The 24,863-nt window shown below is 40.4% G+C and overlaps 1 protein-coding gene across 3 annotated transcripts in view; it reads right to left on the bottom strand.

The window, feature by feature from the left end:
• MYLK3 (myosin light chain kinase 3) overlaps positions 1–24,863 on the bottom strand; it is a 35,796-nt gene that overhangs the window by 10,781 nt on the left and 152 nt on the right. The window contains exons 1-5 of one of the 3 annotated variants that reach the window (XM_064519597.1): positions 23,440–24,020; positions 7,550–7,640; positions 6,301–6,739; positions 2,928–3,499; positions 849–954 (exon numbers count right to left, since the gene is read on the bottom strand). In XM_064519597.1, coding sequence (XP_064375667.1) covers positions 849–954; positions 2,928–3,499; positions 6,301–6,739; positions 7,550–7,640; positions 23,440–23,541 — 1,310 coding nt within the window. In that variant the 5' untranslated portion in view covers positions 23,542–24,020. Of the gene's footprint in view, positions 1–848; positions 955–2,927; positions 3,500–6,300; positions 6,740–7,549; positions 7,641–11,170; positions 15,846–23,439; positions 24,021–24,863 lie in introns of those variants that run through there. The other 2 variants (XM_064519599.1, XM_064519598.1) reach the window with 2 other exon arrangements.

The raw sequence follows: 24,863 nt of genomic DNA, 5'->3' as shown, positions 1-24,863 counted from the left end.
GCTGCAGACTTCCTATGAGGGAAACCTAAACGTAAAGTCAAAATAATTACAACTTTTTCCCTTCGTTCTCCTTAATGTGCAGCTCCGCACTGAAAAAAAGATTATGGAAGCTGCCTGACCTAATGAGCTTTGCTGGCTTCAGATGCTCTGTATCTGTGTCTGAAGGTTATAGCTTTTTGTCGCGACTCCAGCTGTGGCCAGGATTGTTATGGCAGATGCAGAGAGCAGTCACCCAAGATCATAACCAGGAGTCTGAGTAAAGAACTGGGACCGAAACCTGTCATCTAAGAGCCTTGGAGGGAGCGGGGAGAAATCAACAGAAGGTACAAGGAGCCCAGCAACTGTGATAGCCCACAAGGTCCCGATGATGACAAGAGGAATGGAAGGATCTGACACCGTCTCCACACTCTCCCTGCTCTACTGTCTTAGGCCAAATTTTTCTCGTATTGCTCTGGCCTTCGACCCTCACCAGCTTCTCCTACAAAGCCTAACGCACTAAGAGTGGTATGGAAAGTGATTGCATAAGAAGTGTAGAGAGGATATTCATAGGATGTACTACAAATAAACACATCAGATACGTTTGCATCACCTTTTGCTGCAGTCAAACCTGCGGAGTAAAAAGAAGCGGGCTGGTATCCGTCCCCCCCCAAGCTGGTGCAGCAGAGTGCTACTGAGCCCCGCTAGCCACAAAGCGCCCGCTCACCCGCTGGCTGCGGCGGGCTCGTACCTGCCTCACCGGGCACCGCGGAGCCATGCGAACAACAGATAGCTCTAGCTCACCGGGTGACTCCGTTTCCTCATGCCTTAGCCACCACTTGCAGCACAGCATTAGGGACAGACAAACTTACCCCCCTAGTACTTCATGACGACATACAGAGTAGCATGTTGTCACCTCCATTTGCTTGACACTCACTATGCGATGTTCAAACGGAGCTGGAGGAGAAGGGCTGTCATCTAAAGAGGAGACAACCCAGTCATGAGGTGTTTTCTCCAGAAATGGCTGCACTCAGTGTCAGCACCCTCACCCCAGCGCTTTCAGTCCACAAAATAGCAAACACAAGGTGATGCGTGTAACTATGAGAAGTCTTAACTGCCTAACATGCTCCTGGCATCCTCTCGCTCCACAGCTCCACAAAAACCACATTCTTGAGCTCCCCCCCTTCACCATCGCTGTTCCTGAAGGGATGAACCCAGTTTCTCAGAGAGGCACTGCCAAAGCAGAGCTGGGATAGCAAATGCACAAGCGCAGCTTCTGCCCTCCCCAGCGCTGAGCATCGCTGTGGCAGTAGGGCTCTAAGGGAGAAATACCAGGGGGCCGGCACAAACACCCAGGCAGTTCAGACCCAGGCAGCTAACTGCTGATGAACTGCTCATGCGACCACTCAAAACAGAACCTTACTAGTGCTTAGTAAAGCACTACCCGCTCTCCCGTCTTTTCTTTGTTTCATGTTCCTCTCCCATCTCATCGCTTTTTCTTCTGCTGGAATTCAGACAAGCACTGAAGCACCTGGATAACATTAAGCATGCTACTCCTTTGCTATTTTTAAGAGAGGAATGTAAGTAAAATAACCAGAAACAATGGAATTACTTGTTAATTTAAGTGATATTCAGTTAAGAACACATGCTCAAATACTTTACCAGATGAGGATTTCAAGAAAATATTTTGCATTTATAGAGAGCTGGCAGAAACAAGGTGCTGACAATATCCAAAAGTCTCTGTTGCTTCAGGTGAGGAACTTTACTGTTAACATCCTTTTACAGATGAGGAATAAAGGCCCACAACTGAGAACAGGATTCTTACCTCCTGACTCTCAGCCGCTGCTTTTTAATATAGTAAAGTTCTAGAACATCTTAATTTATCCATTAAGAGAAGGAACCACGTTACAAAAATACCTGCAAGTTTAAAAACTACAACACAATCTTCTTTTAATCTTCATATGGCAACTGGAAAGACCAGCACAAACACCCAACAATCACGACAGCATAGTTATTGGCAACGTCAGGAGGCTTCTCCTGACAGCAAGATTTTTGCAAACAACATCCTAGTTAAAGCTGCAAGCTTTGACATTAAGCTTAATCAGTTCTTGGGGAGATAATCTGTTCCTGGGAAGCTCATTCAATTAACCATGATACACTTAACCAAGTTTTTCTAGGGTAAAGCTTCTATAATCCTGTTTGAGGGGTTCCCCATTCAAAGCAATTGTACAGTTAAACTGCAAGTATCTTGTGCCACAATTTAACATGTATTCTGTTCATCTCCAGGCACTGCTGAGAAAGCTAGATCCAGGTTAGGACACCTACCCATGTATGTATGTTCTGGGAGATGTACGTATTTGATGTTACCAGTAGAGAGTAGCCCTGAAACAATGCAATCAAGCGTTCACGCAGTAACCAAAGAGAGATCTGTGGCCAAAGACATAACATGGCCACAGCAAGTTACTCTTCCTACAATATTTTGCTGCCCTCTGAACTCCAATTCATAGTTGCTAGAACATACCTGGATTGCATATTCTTTATCTCATGGAATAAATGTTTTATTCCCTCTCCCCTCTCCTCCAAAAAAAAGGAATTTTTTGAAAAGCAGCACACTTCTGAACACACATACACTTCACCTAGTTTTATTTTAAAGGAACTTTTCCCCCTGAAAACATCTTTTAAATAGACTCAAACTTGAAAACAGTGTTTATGCTCAGCCTGTATGACTGAAAACTGGAAAATTACTATTAAAGGAAACCCTACAAATGTGAATTCAGTTGTTCTTGATACCAAAAGGTAAAAAGTATATGTGCTGTTAAGCAAATGCTCTTGAACTTTAAAATACAGGTGGGTCTAATGAGCACAGCTCAAGTTATTATTGTATATATAACATATGTGGGTAGCACAAACCTCAACGTAAATGTTTCCAAGAGTAATTATGGGCAACTTACCAATAATCATTTCATCCTGTTTAGGAAGCTCTTTGGTAGTTCCTAAAGGTTTAGTCTTCTCTGGTGCTGTTCCTGTACACTGATTTGCATCATTTCCACTCCCTCCTGAAGATGCATACTCAGACTCTTTCCTGTCAGGGTTGATATCCTTCAGGGATTCTTCTGCTTTGGTGGTTTCTTGATGGATTTTCACTTCTACCCCCAGATCTTTCTCCAACTCCTTTGCAGAGGCATTCTGGGAGGTTATGGGCTTGCATTTTAATTCTGATTTCTCTTCAGCCTTTTTAGCTGGTTTGGACTTGCTCAGTAATGCCTGTTGTTTCCCTATTTGAGATGCAGGTTGACTTTGTTTATTGTCCGTTTTCACTTCTTGATTTGGCTCAGTGCTGGTGTTTTTAGGACTCTGTTTAAGTTTTAATTTGTCAGGCAGCTGTTTAACTGCTTCTACTTCTGCTGGTGTGGAGGATGGAGATTTTGCTTTGGAACTTTTGCCTCTGTGATCATTTAAGCTTCCTTCCTTGGTCACCTCAGTCTGTTCTTTTGTTTCAGTCATATGCACACTGATGGATATCCTGCAGAGCAAACAGTTGACATTTTTATGCAGATGAATAGTCTCACTTTGCATAACTTGGTGGAAAAAATGTTTACAGCCTTATGTCACAGATTTCTATGATATTAAGGAAATTTAGCCATGCAATTCCCTTAGGAAATATTCACAGCTCTTAGTGGGGAGCAACCAAAAAAAGCATGCTGATGCTCTTTCCCTGTCCTAGTCTACGTATATGTTTGCCCTCTGCTGGACACAAAATACGTCACACACCACAAAGTATAAATCTCCCCATCCAAAAGCTCATCCCCTTTTCCCAGTTACTGCAGTTGGTCTAACAGGAGACCACTGATCTGGGCAGAGAGGTGGTAGCGATCACCTTCACAAGTTACATGCTGAGCGTCTAAATGTCTGACTGCTTGTATGGCTCTGCAAATCTGAATGTGTGTGTCCTAGCCCTCTTCCAGTTGGCTGACATTTGAGCAGGCAGGTCTGTTTTTGTGTCTTTTTATGGCATAGCATTCTTTCCACAGCTTTCTGTTAAAAGCGTAACTTTCATAAATTCTCTCATTCTGTTGATGTTATTTTCCTTGGCATTCCAACTACTGGAAACTTTTAATCTTTTTTTTTTTTTGTTACCAGAAAGAATACGGATTAAAAACCAATCTTCTATACACTTAAATTCTGTCAAAGATATTCATGTTATAAATTTTGAGTTAGCTGTTATTGCCTCAACTGTCATGAGCATAGTCTGAATTCAATGAGGCTCCTGAACACAAGTGAAGGCTGATGGTGTATAGTAGTAGATCTTATATAACAGCAATCAAAAAGCTCTGATATCCAGGAGAGAATGCACCTCATTTTCCCCAAAGTTATTGCCATTTTCAGTGGAGCTACACCTTATTACAAGAGATGTTGTAAAAGAAATTGTTTCCACTTTTGCCTAACAAGGATCTGAAGTTTCTCCTTTTTACCTTTAACACCCTCTGCATTATACTCTGAATCTGAACTTCAGGAGGAGAGGGCAATGAAAGCAGCCAAAGGCAGCTCTGGGCAGACACCTCTGCTGCTATCGATGCAAGCCTGAACTCGACAGGACTCTTGGGCATTTCTCCAAGCAGGGGAACACAATGTTCTTTCTGTGTGGGCTTACAGACAACTAAAAGTTGTATTCATCTTAGAGAGGCATTTACTGCACTTGTGTGCCTTCACACACAAAATCTTTATAGGTACCTATTCAGGAGGACTGCAGCTTCCCTGAGACTTATCCTGGGTTAGGTTCTGCCTTCCAGCTTTCTCTTGTTCTCCCTCCTCCACAAACCAAACTCTTCAGGGCTCTGACACCCTCTTCCCAAACCACCCAGCTGCTCCAGAAGCTGCTGCCTCTCCCTCCGAGCTCACTGCCTAGCATATCATCCCCAACCAGCACTGATTTCCAAGAGGTAACAGCAACATTTCAGCTTCACAGACACCTTGAGCTATCCTTAAAGCACAGGTGGGAACCTCCAGGGCAGCACTAGGGCAAGCAGCTGAGACAGACCCACTCTGCTGTTTCCAGCAAGGTGCCTATGGCTCACGAGCCAGAGCCTAAAACTCATGGCCAAAATACAGGAAGGCTCATGCTTTCAGTGTTATCACAGCATCCAATTTCAATACAACAGTGCCTACAAACTGTACACAAAGTTGTTCCTGAATGTTGGAGAAGAGGTCACAGTAGTGAAAGCTTCCTGCACTCTCTCCTGCCACATCATTGCACTCTTAGGAGAAAAATGTCCTTTTGAAGGCCCCAGTCTCTGTGGTAAGACTATACCAACAAGCCAGTCTTTGCAATGAGCCATTTCTCACATGGAGCCACACACACTGACATCAGGACAACTTCCATTCATTTTGGTGATTTAGTCTTCGCTCATGTTACTTTAAAAAAAAAATCCTCTAATCTCAGTAGACTTCTACCCATTTCACAGCAACATTTAAATGCCTTGCCTATATTCACAAGTACTGACACAAACTCAAAGTATTCAAGTTAAAGCATGCACATATAAAAGTAGTGCCACAGTCTTGTCTGGCCTTCAGACACCGATTTGCACACACAGGCAATAGGGTAATTGCACACACAAAGTAATACACGTAAGTACGTATGCACACGTGCGTGTGTGTGAGAGAAAGAATAGATACATGCAGGTGTGTGAGAGTATACACATGCATACATAAACACACACACCTTCCTATATACACCAGACCATACAGAGCAGGCATGGTAGTTAAAGTTGGGGTGGGGGGAGGGAAGGTATTAATAAATGCAATTATGAATTAAATTCTGAAGAAATAATTCAAAAGGAAGAGAATTGAAAGATGTGTTTCAAAACACCTATACAAGATTAGGCTAACAGAGATTAACAGAAGTATCTGGCATAAAAAAGCCATTAAAAACACTGAGAAGGCCAAAGGAAACGAGTCACTTGGATTTGTGATGGTTATAAAAACAGATGAGTTGGACAGGATTGAATGGTTTATAAAGGTCCAATTCCTTGAGTTATCCTGGGGTGGTTAGCCTACCATCTCTCTAGTACACAGAGGACTATCATATCTAAAATACCTCAAATTTACTCCTCTAACTCTTTAGCTTCATAAGGAGCCCTTGCTGCTTTCAGTTCTTTGCCTTATCCATTTGCGAGGTCCCACTGCTCCTTTTCCAGCATGGCCATTTTTCCCCTCGATCACGCTTCGGCAGGAGATGCCTCTTTAATAATCTATCTTTACTTTTTTTTTCCTGTTAACACTTGCAATGTTTCAGATCAAACAGAAAATTCCCAACAAGGCCATTACCTGGTACGTGTCACTTCGCACCCTGTGTCAGATACGGCCCAGGACGTGGAGGGCACAGCTTCCCGGGAGGCTGCGCTCAGCCGTGCAAGTTTGGGTTCGTTCTCTCTGAGTTTCTGATGAAGAAGCTGCCTGTGATGCTCTTCTAGATGCAGGGCTCTGTCTGTATCATTTGCTTTAGCAGGAGCATTTTGGTTCCCTACACGATCTTGATTTACGAAGGGAAGGCCATTGTGTTCATTCACAGTTTTGACACCAACGTCCTTTTGTTGTTGACAAACCTTAGAGCTCTGGGTTTTGCCAGCACCTTCTACTGCTTGCAGCTGCGCTATTCGCTCTTTAACTTGGGGTTTAGAGTCAACTTTGTGAGCTGTAGCACTAGAAGTGTTCACCTTCTCACATGCTCCATTGTTTTCATCCAATTTTTTCCCACTTTTGATCTCTGAATAAGACAAGCCATTAATAGTGAAAGAACCTTGACAAGAGTGACAGAGAGAGAGAAGGAGTAAAGTAACCCGCCATTCAAAATAACGTATGCAGTTATGGCATCTGGAAAGCTCAGAAGAAACCCCCTGAAAATCCTCACCAGCAGACTTGAGACAGCCAATAATGTTCATGGCTTAATCACAGCTTTAACTGCTCTGCTAACTTTCCAGCAGCGTTACAGATAGAAGTTGAATTTCCAGAAAGCAAACAAACAAAAAAAGTTGTAAGGCTTAGCTCACTGCCTTTCAAATCTGAAGTTCCTTTGGGGGCAACTAGCAGGTAGTTCAGACACTGAAGTCCCAGCCAGAACCTGCTACATCTTCTTCCTGACCAGAAGAGCAGAGATGCAAGGATCAAGACCCTAAAGGGCTTGAGACAAGGCCCCTTGCATTTTCTACAAAAGGAGAAGGTCCTTCAGCACTTTCTCATGCCAGGGGCTGGGAACATGAACCGTGGAAATTTACAGTGTAAAATTTTATAGGTTTGCTATGAGATATTGCCACTACCTTCATGGTATCTCAGAACCAGTGCGGCTCTCTTAATTCATCTCATTGTAATTCCATAGCAAAGAAACAGTGTAGCCAACAAAGGCAATGCGTTCAGTTTGGTGAGCTTCTAGGCTTTTGTGGGGTCCAATCAGGGGACAGATGTTCTTGTGGAGGAAGGGAGAACATCGCTATTTTTCTAGTACTAGTGGATGCAGTTACCGTCTGTCTGCTGCACATTCTGGAGTCAAAGCTTACAGCGTGCCTGGAGTCATACATACCTTCCACTGGCTTCTTGCTTTCAGTTTGTGTTCCTCTATTACTAAGCACATGCTTAGGTTTTGCACCACTCTCTTCAGGTTTATCTTTGGCCTAAAAATGGCAATGGAATATAAAAGTTACAGTTATGGCCAACGATGTTCATTTCCCACAGGGTTCCTTCCTCTAACCATGTAGATATTTAGACCCTATGAAATGTGCACTAACACCTCCAATCTGCATTTTTAGTTAACTATTCCTTTTCCTCCCCTTTTCCAGTATCTCTCCCCTTTTGTTAAAAGGCATCCTTATAAAACAAGACGACAGAATAATACATTAGCAAACTGCTTTCCAAAGTGTTAACTGTCAAAGACTTTGCCTGGTGTCACTCTTACTCATATATGTTAAAAACCATGGGATGTGGAACATAAGATAAAGGACATATTAGGAAAGAAAATAATATTGTAATTCTGTCCCTTTTTGGCTGGTCAATGAAAGACAAGCAATGTTTATATAGATATTATAAAAATTTGTCTCACAGCAATTAAGAAGAGCATTCATTATCTGAGCTATGATACAGGCGATACAGACAAAGAGCCCCTAGCTTTATGGTAGCTCTTATGTACATACCTTTATTGATGCTGGCTTTGGCATGGTTAAAAACAGACTACTTTTCTTTTGGCAGCACATTTTTATTTTTAAACACATTTCTTCACCAATTAACAAAACAGAGTAATACTTGTGAAATAGCACTACTAAGCACTTTGCATAGCAATACTTTTACAATCAAAACTAAATAACTAAAATTTAGGAAAAAACATTACACAAAAATAGGAAAAGATATAACATTTCGTGGGCTCAGTTATAGTTAAAAATAAAATTTAATGATTTTTATAACAATAGCCTCCTACCTTTATTTATATAAGCAAATAAGCAACATCTTCGATATTTCTGCACATAACTGATTACATCTCTGCTGCAAATCAGCCCCTTCAGCTGTTAGTAAAATGGGTTAAGGGACCAAGTTTTTCATGGTCCAACCTTTACTGATGGTACAGAAAATCCCCCCTTTCCCACTAACAAAAAAAAACCTAAATAAAGACGACAATAAAATATCATTACCATTTTTATTACAGCTCTAAGCAAGTCTGCAACAATGACCAGGGGGAACATTCTTGTAAAATCCTATGTGCAAAGAAAGTCTTGAGAAACTTTGACAGTCTAATGCTGGTTTTTTTATTGGAAAAAAGAAATAAAAAAAATTTAAAGATTTGGCTTCTTTGAAGCTCAGGTCATAGTCTTTTATTAATTTGAAGCCTACCCAGCAAAACTTCTCCCATAAGCATATCCGTGGCATCCCTGGAATGCTGTCATACCCTCAGCAAACAGCTTCGCCCAAAAATCAAAACATGACCTCCTGACTCCCATCCCCATACTCAGTAACCTTGTGCAAAGCCAGCACTGTGATAAGCAGCAATGCTGTTACAAAACAACAAAGGTTGGAAAATAGAAACAATCAAGTAGCAAATTCTTTGTGTGTGCAACCCCAGTGCAATTGTGGACCTCTTTGGACAGGTCTACACTGCTGTCATACAAGAGACTGCAAAACTGAAACACCCAAGTTAGCACATGGCTCTGCACGAGCTCATTTGTTTTTATATTCACTCACGCTTTGCTCCACGTTACCCCAGCTAGATCACGTACATACACCACCTCACTCTTTTAAACCTAGTTCGAATATCACTTGCTACTGAGCAGCCGTTCTGTGATCAAAGTGCAGACATACCTAAGGTCTTACAACTACTTATACTCCAATTTCAAAATCTGTTCATGACCAAAAACAGAAGAGGAGGTGGTGATGGTCATCTACCAAAACTGGAGTTAGTCATAAAACTGCTTCTCCAATGTGCATTGCCTGTCCTACAGCTGAGGCAATGGCCAGAGCCTGGGCAGACCTACCCTTCACCCCAGGCCCTGGGTAACCATCAGCAGGGTCACCTCACTGCTCAGTCTCCATCTCCCCACCTGTAAAACTGGGTTGAGGTTCAGACCTCTGCAGATCTCCTCTCCTCCTTCACAGGCCCTGGTAAGGAGGCAGGGCAGAGCAGCTAGGTGACAACTTGTGCTGACTGTACGCTGGAGTCCATGCAAGTCGTTCCACCAGCACTTCTCACACCACCTCTCTACATCTGCATCCCTCCTTACTGTACTTTTCACTTCAAAATTGATAACCTGGCCAAGAATTTAGGTGATCATCTTTATATTCATCTTCTGATGGCCATTTAACATACATACTGTGCATTGCCAGTTGCAGTCAGGGTGTAACCCCACAAAGAAGAGAACTGTTATCTGTCTCCAAGCATTAGACAATGACTGTGGGCAGTAACCTGGAACGGTGAAGCTTTAATCAACATATATCAAACTTCTCAAAAGTTTTTCTGTTTCTCCAAAAAGCTATAGGACTGAAACTGGAACAGGATTTTAAGTACAAACATCATCACCATCTGGACTTAAGGTTGATGTCTGATGTACCACTTAATGGTCTCAACTCTATCGGAAATTCTTTATAAACTCTCTCTATCCTTAACCTCTCACTCAGTTGTCAGCCTTGGACATTAAGGAAAGAGACCAAAAGAACTCTCAGAAATCTTTAAAAGCTATGCTGGGGTCTAGTATTGTCCTGGGTTTTTGTTTGTTTGTTTGTTTTTAAAGAGTTTAGGTGCACCTTCCACCTGTACATTTTACTGATTTGGTAAAAAATATTCAGAATAAAATAGGAATGGGTTTATAGAGGGATGGGCATTTGAGCTAAGTTCTTTTTGCTGTAATTGCAGCTCTACATACAAAGAAATCCTTGGAATGAACAAACATCCCATATATTCCAACTCACACAGTTCCTCCCCTTCTTTCTCACAGTGGGATACAAGCTATTGCACAGACACAAAGCTCCCAATAGCCAAAACTAATTCCAAATGCCTATAGCTTTTAAAAACAATGTCAATCTATTCTAAAACACCATACCAACTACACACTGGTCTCGCCTGTTCTCCCTCTCACTGCCCTTAATAATTAAGTGGCTACGAACTCACGCATAGGAACTGAGGCAAATGGCACCTGCAAACACAGCAACTATTTGATTTGAGGAGCGGACAATTCAATAGAGTTCATAAACTAGCTAAGAAAAACTCAGACATCTAAGGACATCTAAATCAGCTTGGTTATATGAACATAAGTCAGCATAAGTTATAGTAATTGGTGTTCAGACATCAAAATCGATCTAGAAAACAGAAACATCTTCCTTCAACAAATGCTTCCCAATATGTTACTCCTACTTCTTTTCACAGGGGGCTCAATCTGAATGTCATTGCAGAAGCTGAATTTTCTTCTACAGTAGCAATCTACTCCTCATACTCCTCACAGAGGATTGCCTGACCCACTTTAGGCACATCAGACAAACCTGCAAGGCTTTTTGAACCTTGGTCTCTGCTTCAATAGGTTTACAAGTCAAAGGTTGCATCAGTAAGCTGTAATGGCAGTACTGAAATGAAATCCTGAATTAAAGATGTTGTGACAAATCAGCAGGAGAACCCAAAAGCCCTGCTACTTCACAAAGAAAATAACAAGAATAGTAAATCAAAACCAACCTCCACAAGGATTTCCAGCAGACTTCCCTTCTTCCAGGGAACAATGCCTTTGAGAATAAAATCCACTACTTTCGAATTTTTTAATGTTTCTCCCATGAACGTAATAACCTTATCCAGCGTATCAACCCTTTTCTCTATCTTTGCCAGCCTCTCCTTATGCTTTGAGGCATCTAGCTGGACAATTTTCATCAATTTCAATACTTCTGAGCATATGCTCTGGATATCTGCCTGGCGCGTACTGTCTGATAGTTTTAGAACTTTTTTCATTGCATCGGTCTCATCAGGAGCTGCTCGGGATACCGTTAGCTTGTTAATGTCTTTTTCTAGATCATCAATGCCTTTGTTAACTCGCTGCAGCTTGCCTGTCAGGTCTTCCTGGAAATGCAACAATTTGTCCACCTTTTCATTCAACAGATTCAGTTTTTTGTCCATCATGCTTAAATTGTTCACTTTTGTAGGCTGTAGCTTAGTCAGGACATTTCCCTCTGCAGGGTCCAAGTTACTCGCAGACATTGTGTCCGGGCAGCAGGATGTCGGAGAGATTCAGCTGGCTTCTCATTAATCATGAATTAGAGAACAAATCTCTGAAAACTCATCTTCTTTAGCCACCCCTCTACCAGACAACCTCACTCATTGGAGATGCTAAAGCATGTCATTAGATAGCTATTGCACAAAAGACTTATTTTTGTGTTATCTACTGTGTGCTTTCAATAATGGAGTTAGTTTGGCACCAGACTGTATTTTCTTGGGCCTCCTTGACGTCACAAAACCATTTAAAATTCTCTCTCGAGTGGCTGTTGATAGGCAAGCATCTTAACAATCGACAACGCCGACCGGGCAGACCTCTGTAGGCAGAAGCATTGTTTTTACAATCAGTTTCAGCTCTGTGCTACAGAAAAGAACTCATCAGAACATTTTTTTTCATTATACAGGAAAACTATGAAAGTAAATTTGGTGGCCTTATGCTAAGGCTTGGAAGAGTTCAGCTTTGCAGCACAGATGTAGAGCACTCAGCATAGACAAAGGCTGTGCTCTTTAGGTTGGCTGGCACTTGAACTCAAAATAGAGTACAATGACAAGGATCTGAAATGCGTATCTAGCACCAGCATGTCTTTGTCAACTGAAACTTCTAAAATTAAATCTTTCTCCCAGGCTATGAAAGTGAACAGAGTTAAAAAAATATTCGTGAGGGCACAGCAGAACTACTCCAACTGTTAACAAGATAATTAAATCATAAAGTCTATATAAAGAATTTACTGACTTCACTTCTGAAGTACATTAGTATGTGTAATACAAAAGTTACATTCACTAGAGAACAGAGAAATAGCCACTCTTAACTTGCATAGCCCCCACTACCACAGCTCTGAGCACTATGAACGGAGGTACTGAGAGATTAAGCAATTTGCCCAGCATCAAATGCGACATTGGTGGCAGTAGCACGTAGGGGAGCCTGGTTCTCCCACGCCCCTTTTCACTGTTGCATGTATGTAGAATGGGGGGAGAAAGCAGCGGGGAAATCCCAATGCAGGGGGACTCCTGGTGTGACAGGGCAATCCTATCAAAACCACAGGCTTTGGGACAGTGAGCATCCCTTTGCCTCCGATCTCTTCCTCTCATACTTTTTCAAAAGGAGAACATGGGGGAAAAAATGCAGTTCTTGAAGTGAATTCATTGTACAAGGTAGGCAGTTGTAGAAATAAAAATATTCCCCTTACATGCAGGAGAAAGTCAGTAGTAGCAGCATTAGCATGTCCTCTCAAGAAGATAAGTTGTTCTCTTACTTCTGTAAGAGAGGAAAGAATATTTATCTTTATAATAAAAACACACTTTGACGTGTCTGCCAAGGCCACTAAATGATTATAGCTGACTTGGTGGTCTTGTGATATTTAGAGGCCACTAACCAGTTTTATCCCAGTGGCCTGGGATAACATTGTCTAAGTTTCACGATACCCCATCAGCACATAGTGGAAATTTTCCCCTTCCTTATATCACTTAGCATCCCACAGGTCAGAGATCTGTGAATATACAGATTTATCAGGAGATATTTAGGAGCAGAAGAGAACTAATACCTGAGTTGCATGAGTTTCAGAGCACAGCACTTCCCAGCATTATATACAGTCCTAGCTGATGTAAAGGAAACTACATTTTGGCTACACTGAAAGAAGCTGAAAGGAGACAAAAGAATTCTTAAGAGGGCAATAGCCAGAGTGAAAGGTTGTAGAACAAACTGGAATTCAATTGTACAAGATACAGGAATAATTTTTTTCCTGTAAGCAGCAAACTGGACTCTGGAGCCACCTGCTTTCCATCCATCTTAAAAATAAATGTTAAGTTTTAGATGCTTATGAGGTGATAGTTTTTTCTTCAGTAGAAATTCAAGTCAGCTTTTTAATGCTAATAAAAGTGACCAGCAGAAGAGTGAGTCAGTAAAACTCCTTAAATGCTCACCAAATTGTTTGAATTAACAATACTGCAAAAAATCTGTTCCCTTTGAGAAGGAAAAATAAGATTTAGAAGAATTTGTTCCACTAACATCACCTTAATTCCTAGGGCAATTAATGAAGTTATTCTATGAAACCATCTGTAGTCCTATTTTTTACTACAATTTCTATGTGGTTCAGGAAGAAGAGAAATTAAAGGTTACTGTGTTCATATAAACTTATTTCCATCACCAACCATAGAGCTTTGTTTTACTGCATTTGTATCTTTAAAATAAAGCACACTGACAATAAAAGCTTCGCAACCCTGCTATAACATTTAAAGAATCAGATTTTTTTCAAGGAAAATGCCTTTACATAATTAATTCTTTCAAGTCTATAAACATTCTTGATGACAAATAATCAAAATAGCCACTATTTTTACTGAATCAAGAGTAGTATATGAACATTGTCATTTTAGGGACATAAAGAAAAAGACTGATTTTAAATATAACAAGTCAAAGGCATTTTTAAGTCAGACAGCTTGCAACAAATATTTCAATAAGGAAGTCTAGCCAGAAAAAGATCACTTGCACTGAATACCTGCACAGCCACCAGCATAGCCACCACCAGTGTGCTATTACAGGCATGGCATGCAGTGCCGTGAAACAATGCCAATCCAATAGAGATGCACAAGTGGCTTCCGTATTTCTTTCTGGGCAAATGGGAGTCTTGAAATCTTGAACCTTATTAATAGCTATTTAAAAATTTAAGCAAAAAACATTAGTTTCATTAATTAGCATTATTTGTATAATCCTGGTTCTCTGACCTTCCTCACAGACAACAGACCCTAATGGCAAATGCTGTGTGAAACAAAGAATTTTATAAAACAAGAAGGAAACCCCCCCCTGTTAGTTCCATATGGAGACTTGCCAGACAAACCCAAGGGGCACAAAGCGTCTCTTCCCCCTCCAGGCTCAGCCACACGTGCTGCGTATCCCAGCAGTACGGAAGAGGCTTTGCCCTCTAATACCTACTCACACAGCACAGCGAGAGATGATCCATTATGGAGCATTCTTGCCAGCTGCAGCAAATACTCCTTGTTAGTGTTGTCCGAGGTACAAACAGGCAAGATAAATCCAAAGGCGCCTCCTACTCAGATGCAGCTGTTCAGCTTGTAACATTACTTGAATCCCACTGTGCACCCATAGGCACCTGCAAAATTATCAGTGCGATGAAGGACAGAAGGAAAGGGCTTTAGTTGACCCATAATGAGAAGTTTTAAGTGTCTGTCACAAAGTTAAGGTCAGCTTTTTTCTTTAAACTTCCTCCTCCTCTTCCTCCCCTTTTTGAACTGCTGGTAAAAGCACAAAAATAAGAAGTGACCCAATGGATCTGACTGATTGTTTTGTCTTCAGGATGATAGTATGTTCAAATACTGGCAGAAATCTTTTATTCCTTTTGCTTTGAATATTTATTGAACTTATTCCTTTTGCTTACAATAAAAGGTAGTTTTTATTCAGAACATTGATTTAGTGCCTAATGTTTGCATCTTGCTTCAGCAGCCAGAGGAGAGTATTCCGTGCCATTGACAGTGTGAACCCCCCCCCAGCTTTTTTTTTTTTTTTTTAATAAAACTAAATTGCCTGGCTTCATATTGCAGATCACAGTATACCCACACTTAAACATCATAAGAAAGTGAGGTTATTACAAAAAATGGAATTGCCCATTAAATTCACCTTTTCTTTGTGAGAGACTATTGCTTCTAATGACATTTTGCACTTGCCTACTGCTACACATGCTGCTTCATCTCCAATACCCCTCAAATTACATCCGAAAAACTTGAAGTGTTACATGAGTGATGAATGCCAGCAAGTCCTGCAGGACTTCCATGCATTGCAGAGCTCTGTTCAGTCAGCCTGCGCTGTCACTGACAAAATAAACTGGTCAGCCACAAGACTCCATCACAGCCTGGATGTAACACAAAAACTTTCCGGTGGTAACTGTTCTGCCATTAGTATGTACTTGTTTCTTGTGAGTAACAACAAATAAGCATTGTGGTCTGCAGCATGTAGGCAACTGCCTCCACTTCATTAAGAGCTGAACTGAAACAAAAATCCAGGATACCTTTAAGACATTTCCAAGCTATCAAGTATCTCAGGAGTGGCATAGAAAAGGAACACGAACGCTGGAGAACCAGAACTGCAAGTGACCTTGAGCTGGTGATGCCAAAGACACTTCTGTTCTCAAGGAGGAAAATAAGTGTTTATTCCATTTTTGGCTTCAAACCCCCCCCCCCCCCCCCCCCCCGCACTCTCCCAGTTGTAAGAAAGAGCTGTCAGGAGACAAGAGAAAAATTCACATTCAACACAAAGAATGGTTTAAGAATCTATGATGTAACAGTTGAGTTATGGTTCCTCCTTGTTAGCTCTGACCAAAGGAAGGAAAAAAGATGTGTCATAGGAACAAAGATGGGGTGATTGGAAAAATCAAAGTTATCTACAGCATGTACTAAAGTGACAGCCGAGGCTTATATCCCAAACAAGAAATGTCACAGAGGTTAAGACCAGCTGCTCACACAGATCATCTCATTAGATTAGTGCATTGCTTTCAACAACACAGTAGAACTGGAGATGGCTTAAAATATGTAGGTAAATAAAAATTAACCTTTTGAAAGGTCTAAGCAAAGCCAAATCTTTCCAGAGAGTTTGGGGGCTTTGGGAGAAGTTTGCAATGGCTGCGATGTAACAGAGTTCTAAGGAAAGAAAGAATTAAATTGGGCAAACATTAGGAGCTTAGAAAAAGCAAAAGCCAGCAGATAAGTTCAAAACAACCTGGCCACATCTGCTAAATACATCTCAGGCATAAAATATTAATAAATATCATTTACATATTTCCAAACCAGCTGGCAGACTTTAAGTTATGTTGTCAATTTACTTAATTCACATCTAGTTACTACAGCTCATTAGCACACATATCTTAATTTTTCCCAACAAATGAAGTAACAGGTAGCTACACTTTTGAAAAATGGAGCCTTACCAATGAGTAATCTCTCACCACCAGCATGTCTCCTAGAAACACGAAAGATAATAAATCATCTTCACAGAGTAATGGTGCAGCAAGAGACACCAATTCTCATGACAAATGGCAAGTATTCAAATAGGCATCAGCTTTAACTTAGAGCAATAACCTCCAAGGACAGAACATGCCTTAGAGTAAAGCTATCCACTCCAATAGCTGGATTTCCTGCTTAGAGCAGACAAAAGATTTCCATCTGCCATATTTGGTGGTGTACTAGGAACTGGTCCATACCTACTTTAGAAGGCCAAGAACCTGATATTTAACTCATCACTCATGTCAGCTGTTAGTCGAAATCCACCCGCACAGTAAAAGGGTCTATAACCTACTACCGGTTTCCCCAAGCGACCCTGGCATGGTATATTTAAATATTGCCTAGTGCACAACAGTTTGACTGTACCGTAACATCATATCAACTAAATCTTAACAACCAATATATACATGTTTTTCTTTTTATGCTTAATTATGAAAAACTGTTGATACAGTAAGTTACAAAACACTTGCTTGCTAGTCATGACCCCCCACTCCCTTTTTATTTCTTTTCAAACAACTAAATCTGAGTACAGTGCTCACAGACACTGGCTCAGCTACGAAGAGGTTAATGAATCAGGGATCATGTGTAATATTTTTAATGCATCTCTGTCAAGCAGCTGACAGCAGATAGCTGAAAAGATCAATTATAACATTTCATTTACATCAAAGTGATGAGATTTCTAGATAATACTGTTTACCATTTGCCCACATGGCTTAACAAGAACCTTTAAATCCTTCCTCCAGGTTACTCGGCCTCTCAGGAGGCCAGAAGAGCACCTGTTGCCTGTTCACATTTACTCACTTGACCCTAGGGCTCAGACTCACCACCAAGTCTGCTATCCACAGAAGCTACATTAAGAGGCTGGCTCATATCTTTAATTTTCATCTTTTCCAACTATTTGTTCACTTCCCTAAACAGCTACTGAAATATTTTACCAAGAGAAAATTCAAAACAGAAGGCAGCTCATCAGTAATGTTTCCCCAGTGCAGTAGTAACACTTCACACCCCCACTCCACCACACCTTCCCACAAAGAGCTCTCCTCGGGAAACTGAATGCAAGTCACATTGCTGGTTCTGCTTTCTTTGAATTTCAGTGACCTTACACCAAATGCTGTCCATCCCTAGTAAAACCTGCCTGATTCAAATGGGCAGCCACAAAAGCTGTCCTTGGATTTGAGAAGCAAACTGTTTGGCCTCTCATTTGCAAGGTGCTTTTGATTCTCACTACTGCTAGGAGCTCAGCAGAGAGTTCTGTGGCAGTTTTTACACCTGCCAAGAGCAGTTGTGCCTATGTCAGTTTGCTCAGGTACAAGTAATTGCAAATCAGTAAGCATCCCACTGTAATGCAGAAGAGTAGCCTTGGCTATGCAGCAAGGCCAACAAGAATAAAACCACTAAAAGCAAGTTCTTGTCAGTGAAGTGATGAGATAGGCCTCTGAATATATATAGGAAGCAGATCTGTTACATAAGAAAGGGTTATTTCTAGTCAGTCAACTTTTCAGACATAATCCAGAGTTCACTTCAAAGCACACTGAAACCAGCACAATCATTCTTGCTGACTTCAAAATTCACTGGCTTTGAATCAGAGCCCTCATACCAGTCTGCTTTGCCAGCAAACACGTTATTGTTTCAGAAGGTGGAAAGTTACCAAATTGCACTGTGCTTTGTGTTATCTTTTGTTCCTTCCTACTTTGGAAGATCATGTTTTCAGATCAAATTTGATAAATTACCATAAAAACGCACACAGAGCTGTACCAACTCACCAATTTGTAACAGCCATTTCCAGTTGCAGTATAATCCCAGATACAATGAAAAGCAGCAACAGACTAGAAAAGCAGCACCAAGTCCTGGCACTGTAAATCAAAATCACTCAGAGGACAGCAAGCAAGTAAAGCTTGCTGGATACAAATTGTTTAGATTTCATATTAGTCGATATCAGGAGTAGCAGTCACTAACGGGCAGTAGGGCAGTGCCAGCCACACACCTAGCAACAGTACATCAAGATCTTCTCAGTGTGAGAAATTAGCAGATTATTTGAAATGCTGGGGAGGATGCTAGAAAACACTGCAGTAATACACTGCAAAGAGGTGAGCATCTCGAGAGCAAGTGAAACCTGGCAAGAGTTTACCCGTACAGCCCATGAGAACAGGGAAATACAGAACTCCAGTAGCTCTTGTTGAGTGATAAAAGGAAGGACAGGAAAACTTTGCAAAGGTTTCTGAAACTAGCGAAGAGTTGATCTTATGAAACACTGCATTGACCATAATCCAGTGAAGAGTACAACAAAACTAGCTTAGTGCCCACAGCAACATCTAGCAACCTACTGCTCGGCTTAGCATCATTCCACCTTGGCCATAGTAAGAACTGCCCTGTGGAGCTGGATGACCTAGTCAGTCATTTGATAACTTGTGCGAACATCTTCTGGCCCTAAAACATAAATCTCCATAAGCCAAACCCATAAACAAGAAGGTCATTCAATCAGTCATCAAAAACATACCAAATCACGTTTTTGCTATAGCAAAAGAGGTCAAGGAAGATGCAGTTCAGGCTGTGGCAGATCTCAGCAGATGCTGAGATTAACTATGACCCAGAAGCTGAAGTTCCCTACACCAGGTTCTGGGGAACTTCAGCTGAAACTGGGAACAGGACTCCACCAAGAAAATGTCCAGAACAGAGCAGTTTATAGAAACAGGTATTTCTTTCTGATTCTACCTAGGCCCATAAAATCCCAGTGAGTGTACAACGACAGCACTGAGAGGGATCAGATCTCTAAAACAAGTATTCAGGAAAATACATACTTGAAGTCAGAGGCATGCCTAAATAACTTGGATGAACCAGAAGACACAGGTAATGCTCCAGCCTGAACACCAAACTGAGGGGACAAACAAGAGGGGGAAAGGAAAAAGAGTCACAAACACACGAAACAACAGCAGAAGAACCTGCTACTTCCTGCTATTTCAATTCAGCCATGGGAGAAGGTGAAAACAAGCCTGTTTTGTAATGTCAGGGACTATATATAGTTTACTGCTCTTGTTTTGGAGATACGAAGTGTCTGAAAGCATACCCAATAGAGTATATTTAGACTGAAGGCCACTATACACTGGTGCAAAATTCAAATTTGAGTATATGAAACCTTTCTCAGAGTTCCCACAAAGCCTGGAAAAACAGTGTTAGCAGCTGAGACAGAAGTTTTTCAATCATATGTTTTTCTAAAAGCCCTAATCCTCAAAAATTGTATACTACTCTCAGTGATTTTTTTCAGTCTGCTTGCCTTCCTGCTAGCTCTCCTTAGCAGTCCACAGGTAGTCTGCCAAAAATTTAGACCCAAGGCTTGCAGTTTCTGGGCCTCTGCAGCATGCAGATTGCCCCAGAGGAGTCCCAGATCTGGTTAGCCAGATAGAGGAGCAACTCCCCAGCTAAACAGGATCCGGAACTGCAGGCGTCAAGGCCTGGTCTCCATCAGGCCTATGCCAGCAGCTCTGTGCTCCAAGCACTAAATAGCTGTACAAAACAGGGGAGACAATTGTCCAAAAAGATATGAAAACAAAAGTAATTGTTGTGCAACATAAGACAATCAGCATTGAATACACAAAGGTCAAGATGTGAACCAGGAGTACCTGAAGAGCTTCAGATAACCATACACAGGACTGCTAGAAAAAATAAAGTATGAGTGACAAAACTAGCAAGATGCTACCCAAGAAACTGAGGTGAAAGCATATGCCCTACCACAAATGAGAAGTAGAACATTATCATCAGGATTAGCATATGTGAAGGATTAGATGACTTCAGCTGTCTCATGAAGTGGCCATGTTCTAAAACAAGGATCAGCTCCAGCAAGTGGGCAGAAGAGACACAGCAACACCACCAAGATGAAAAGGAATGATGTAGCTGAACATCAAAGCTGTGCAGCTCATGGGAAGGAAAAACTTGAAGGAAGTATAGGCAACTTGGTCTTCAGGCTTGTGTTAGAACATTTTTTTTTCCCCACCACTTCTGCTAACAGAGTCCAATTAATTTTAGAAACACAGAATTCCCTCTTCTTATTTCTCAAGCATGAACAGGAAACATCTTACATTGCACATCTAAGCAATAACACAAATTTCCAGGCAATCTGTAAACAGTCAGATCACTGTGTTGCCTAGTGCCAGAAGTCCTTCCATAACACAAGGATCAGCTGAGCCAGCCACTTACTTGAGTGCAAGCAGGCAGATCATCAAGCACTAAGCCAGAAAGAGACTATAGTCAACAAGCTGGCAAACAACAGGTTCTACGCTGCAACGACTAAAGTTGGAAGTATAGGGTCATCAGCTCCTGGGACAGGCTCAAACCCAACTTTAGTAAGAACTGCAGGCATGGTCCAAGGCACAATTTATCTTTATATGTTTCTCTGCTGGTCATATTCTCCAAAAGCATCTTCCCCTTTATGTTGTTTCATAAATTTGAGTGAAGAAAACAGAAAAATTTTCCAAGAGATAAATACAATCAATTTGGTAAACTGGTCTGAATGATAAAATCCAATGCAAGATATCCAAAACCAAGCTTTTTTTTTTTTTTGATTCTTAGTTCACTGAGGACTCAAGAAAGCCAATAATAATTCAAACTAAGTCTAGGATAGCTTTTCCCTCAAAGCATTTTCAGAAGAGATAAGTACCAATTTCACAGAAAAGGAAACTGAAGCAGAGAATGAGAGAATTACTCACAGTCACCCAAAAGACCAGTTACAGACAAATCAAATATTCTGAATCCAAGTACAGCCTTCATGTCACAGGCAAACACTAACTCTGAGTTGCACAGAGCCAGCGCAGAGAAGGCCATGTAGACAGATAACTGCAGTACTGACAGCTTTTTTTCCCCAGACAAAGTCTAAAAAAACCTGGATCAGTTGCTTTGATGGTTTTAAAGCCACATTCTGTCAGGCCTTCCTGAAATATCTTTAATTTGCATTCCTCTTACAACGAGCAAAAAATTCCTTAAAAATGTGTCTTAATTTTATGAAGTGTCAAAAACAAATGCAATTAAAAGAAATTCACAAGCCTGTATTTCAGGCTGTTTAATACCTTTCTTTAATAAAAAGTTGAAAAACATTAACAATTTAAACACACCATTATTTGTTCAGTGTGAAGAACAGTTGAGTAGTATATTCAATTAAATTAGCAGACAGTTTTTTCTGCTATGTCAGCATAAATGGACAATAAATCATGTGAGCCCCAGTGTATGATATATCTAGTCTTCTAGACAATTCTGGTTTTTACAAAATAAATAATATTAAAAAAAATCATATTGTAGTGTTGTCTACATTAAATACTATACATTACATTAGATGAATTTAAGGCTTTAGAACAAAATAATAACCACTGAAATCAGTGGAAGTTTTGTTATTTTATTCAACTGGGACAAAATTTCATCTTTCATAATAATTGCTATTGATTTAGTGTATTTACTCCATTAGCTATTTATGGAACTAACATGACTGCAAATACAAACTTTTTAAGGAAGCCCATTAGAGCTATTATTGAACCATTAATATATTTTTTATATATATATATATATACACTCCTTGAACATTATCACGTATACTTTGCAATCTTTTTAAGTTCGCTCGCATTTATTTTATGCTTCAGTTTGGATGGTAACAGTCATTTCAGCAAATCAAAGCAGAGATAAATGTGCAAAAAAAAAAAAATCCAAGGAAACAGAAATGTTTCCCCAGGCTTCTTTCCACTATAGCGACTGAAACATAACTCCACAAATAGCACTGAAACACAGTGTGGTTTGATAGGTAGCTTACAATAGTGGAAAAGCAGATCCCTATTCTCTATTCCACCAGTGATGTCTCTATGTCTCTCTGTCCCCTAGCAGTTTGTGGTCTGCCGATAGGTGGTAAGCTTTTGAAGTCAGACTTGCTTTCACATCCTTCCCTTGCACAACAAGGTTCTGATCTCGGACCTTTTAAGTACTGCCATACAGCACATATTTAAGATATTCAGCACAGAGTGTTCAAGTTGATTGCACTGCTTTTACTGCAGGCCAAATGGGCAGATACAGGTCTTGGTTCCTCATGGAATTGCCTCTGTATGAGCCTGATGGTGATCTTATTGAAAACACTGGAGGAAAATCATTTCAGCTGAGGTAGACACAAACTGGTTAATTCTTACAAACAGGACAGTCACTATTTAAGAGTCATTAGCAAAGCGCTTGGGAGAAAACACACTAGCAATAGTCAATGTTTTAACTGATGAAGTTACCTTTTGCTTTAGGCTGTGACTGTTTGCGTGTTTTTGTTTTTCCCCTCAGAAATCTTTAGGGTCTCAGAGCAGTTTCATTATCTTAAAACTTCTAGACACATATGACATCTAATCAGTCAGTAATGACATATATGACATCTAGTCAGTGATAACTGACCTCCACATAATTTGTATGGCAGTCTGACATCCTATTCAATAAATATTAGTTTAAACCTTGACACATTAAAACATCCAACAATAATTTCCAACAATAATAAATTCATATACAAAGGAGAAGTCTGTGCTCATCATCTCAGAAGCACCTGCTTGACATCAGGTGTTTTGCAAATAGACTGCACAACTTGGCCAAAAACATCAAAAATACATAGCACTTTACAACAGGCACAGAAACCAGTACTGCCCCATCCTGAAAAATTTTTACTTCAAAATAGGCTTACAAAAAAAAAAAAAAAAAAAAAAAAAAAAAAAAAAAAACACTAAAAATGATTCCCTTACCGTAAATCTCTTTATATAATCAGAAACACAAAATCCTCCCATGCTCAAACGAAGAGATCTGTGCAGGGAAGATTCTTGATATAAAGTTCCCATCCTTTTCATCTTGTCTTTGTCTTGACACTGGTCAGCCAGGTAGCCTGAAGCCTTTTACTGAATAAAGTTGCACAGCCTCATTGAATCTTGCTAGAATTCTGCTTATGAGATAAACTAGGCATTTCATCTTATCTGACACTACACCAGGCATTTCAATCATTTCACTTCCTTATCAGTAGTACTAGGTTCTATCTGTATCCCAGCAGCTCACTTCCTGAATTACTGATAACAGCTACTGTAAGGCACGGAAACAACCTAATGGAAGATGACAGCCAGATCTCTTAAAGTCACTAAACAGTACCTTCTTTGCATTTCTCTGTTACTTAGTTTATTTTTGCCCAATTTAACTTTGCTTTAGTTATACCTCAGGAGTGCGTGTTTGTTTCAGCCAAACACTTTAAACAGGACTGTCATTTATCCTAATGCTGTTCTTTTTGTTCAGTGACACTTATCAATGCAGCACAATATTTGCTTTAACACAAAACATGATTATACATGTGAACATTTCATTTGAAGTTTTTAGGCAATAACAGCAACAGAAGGAACAAAGGAACAGAAAAAAAGATAAAAGTTCATCCGCCATCAGAATACACATACGTATACACCCCTACAAGCAGGGTTTCTACATTTTGATACTGTGCACACAAAGCCATTCACTCCAGTCTGTAAAATACCTGACGGACAAACTAAAGTGCTCGCACAAATGTATGCAGTTATAGAGTCCACATAGGCACATTTGTAAGCCCCTAGGTTTAGAATCTCCTTTTAAGTTTTTTCTACATACAGATGTTAGATTAGTAAGTAGCCATACTGCACCAAATAATGTTCTCCCTCACGCATGAGACCTTCAACTTACAAATTCTTTTTTATTTTGTCTTGTGTAAAACATAACTGTTTATACTAAGTTCTTTGCTATAAGATTATATAAGTCTATAAGATGCATAACTGGGAGTACCAAAAAAAAAGACAATAGATGCTAAGATGAATAGCCAAATGATCTGAGACAGGAAATAAGTTCTGAAGTAGCAGCAGCAAATTTTCAATTGTTTTCTGTGCTGGAGCTTCATTTCCTACTCTTTCAATAAGCTGCAGTAGAATTAGCTTGCTTTGATTACTCCTGTGAGGAGCTTGCTACAAGTAAGCTCCCACTAACCTGAATCACAACAGGCATAGGTACATAAAACAACAGCCACTCACTATGGACAAACAGCTTTTGTGCAGATAGACAAGTGCCTCAGACAGCAAATTAGGGCTTAGTATGGGTCATGTCTTCACCGATTAAACCAAAAATCTAAGTGTGTTTTACCATGGTATGAGTATACATCAACTCT

Source organism: Dromaius novaehollandiae, chromosome 13 (genome assembly GCF_036370855.1).
Source record: "Dromaius novaehollandiae isolate bDroNov1 chromosome 13, bDroNov1.hap1, whole genome shotgun sequence".
Lineage (NCBI taxonomy): Eukaryota > Metazoa > Chordata > Aves > Casuariiformes > Dromaiidae > Dromaius > Dromaius novaehollandiae.
This window is presented reverse-complemented; position numbering and strand designations above follow the sequence as displayed.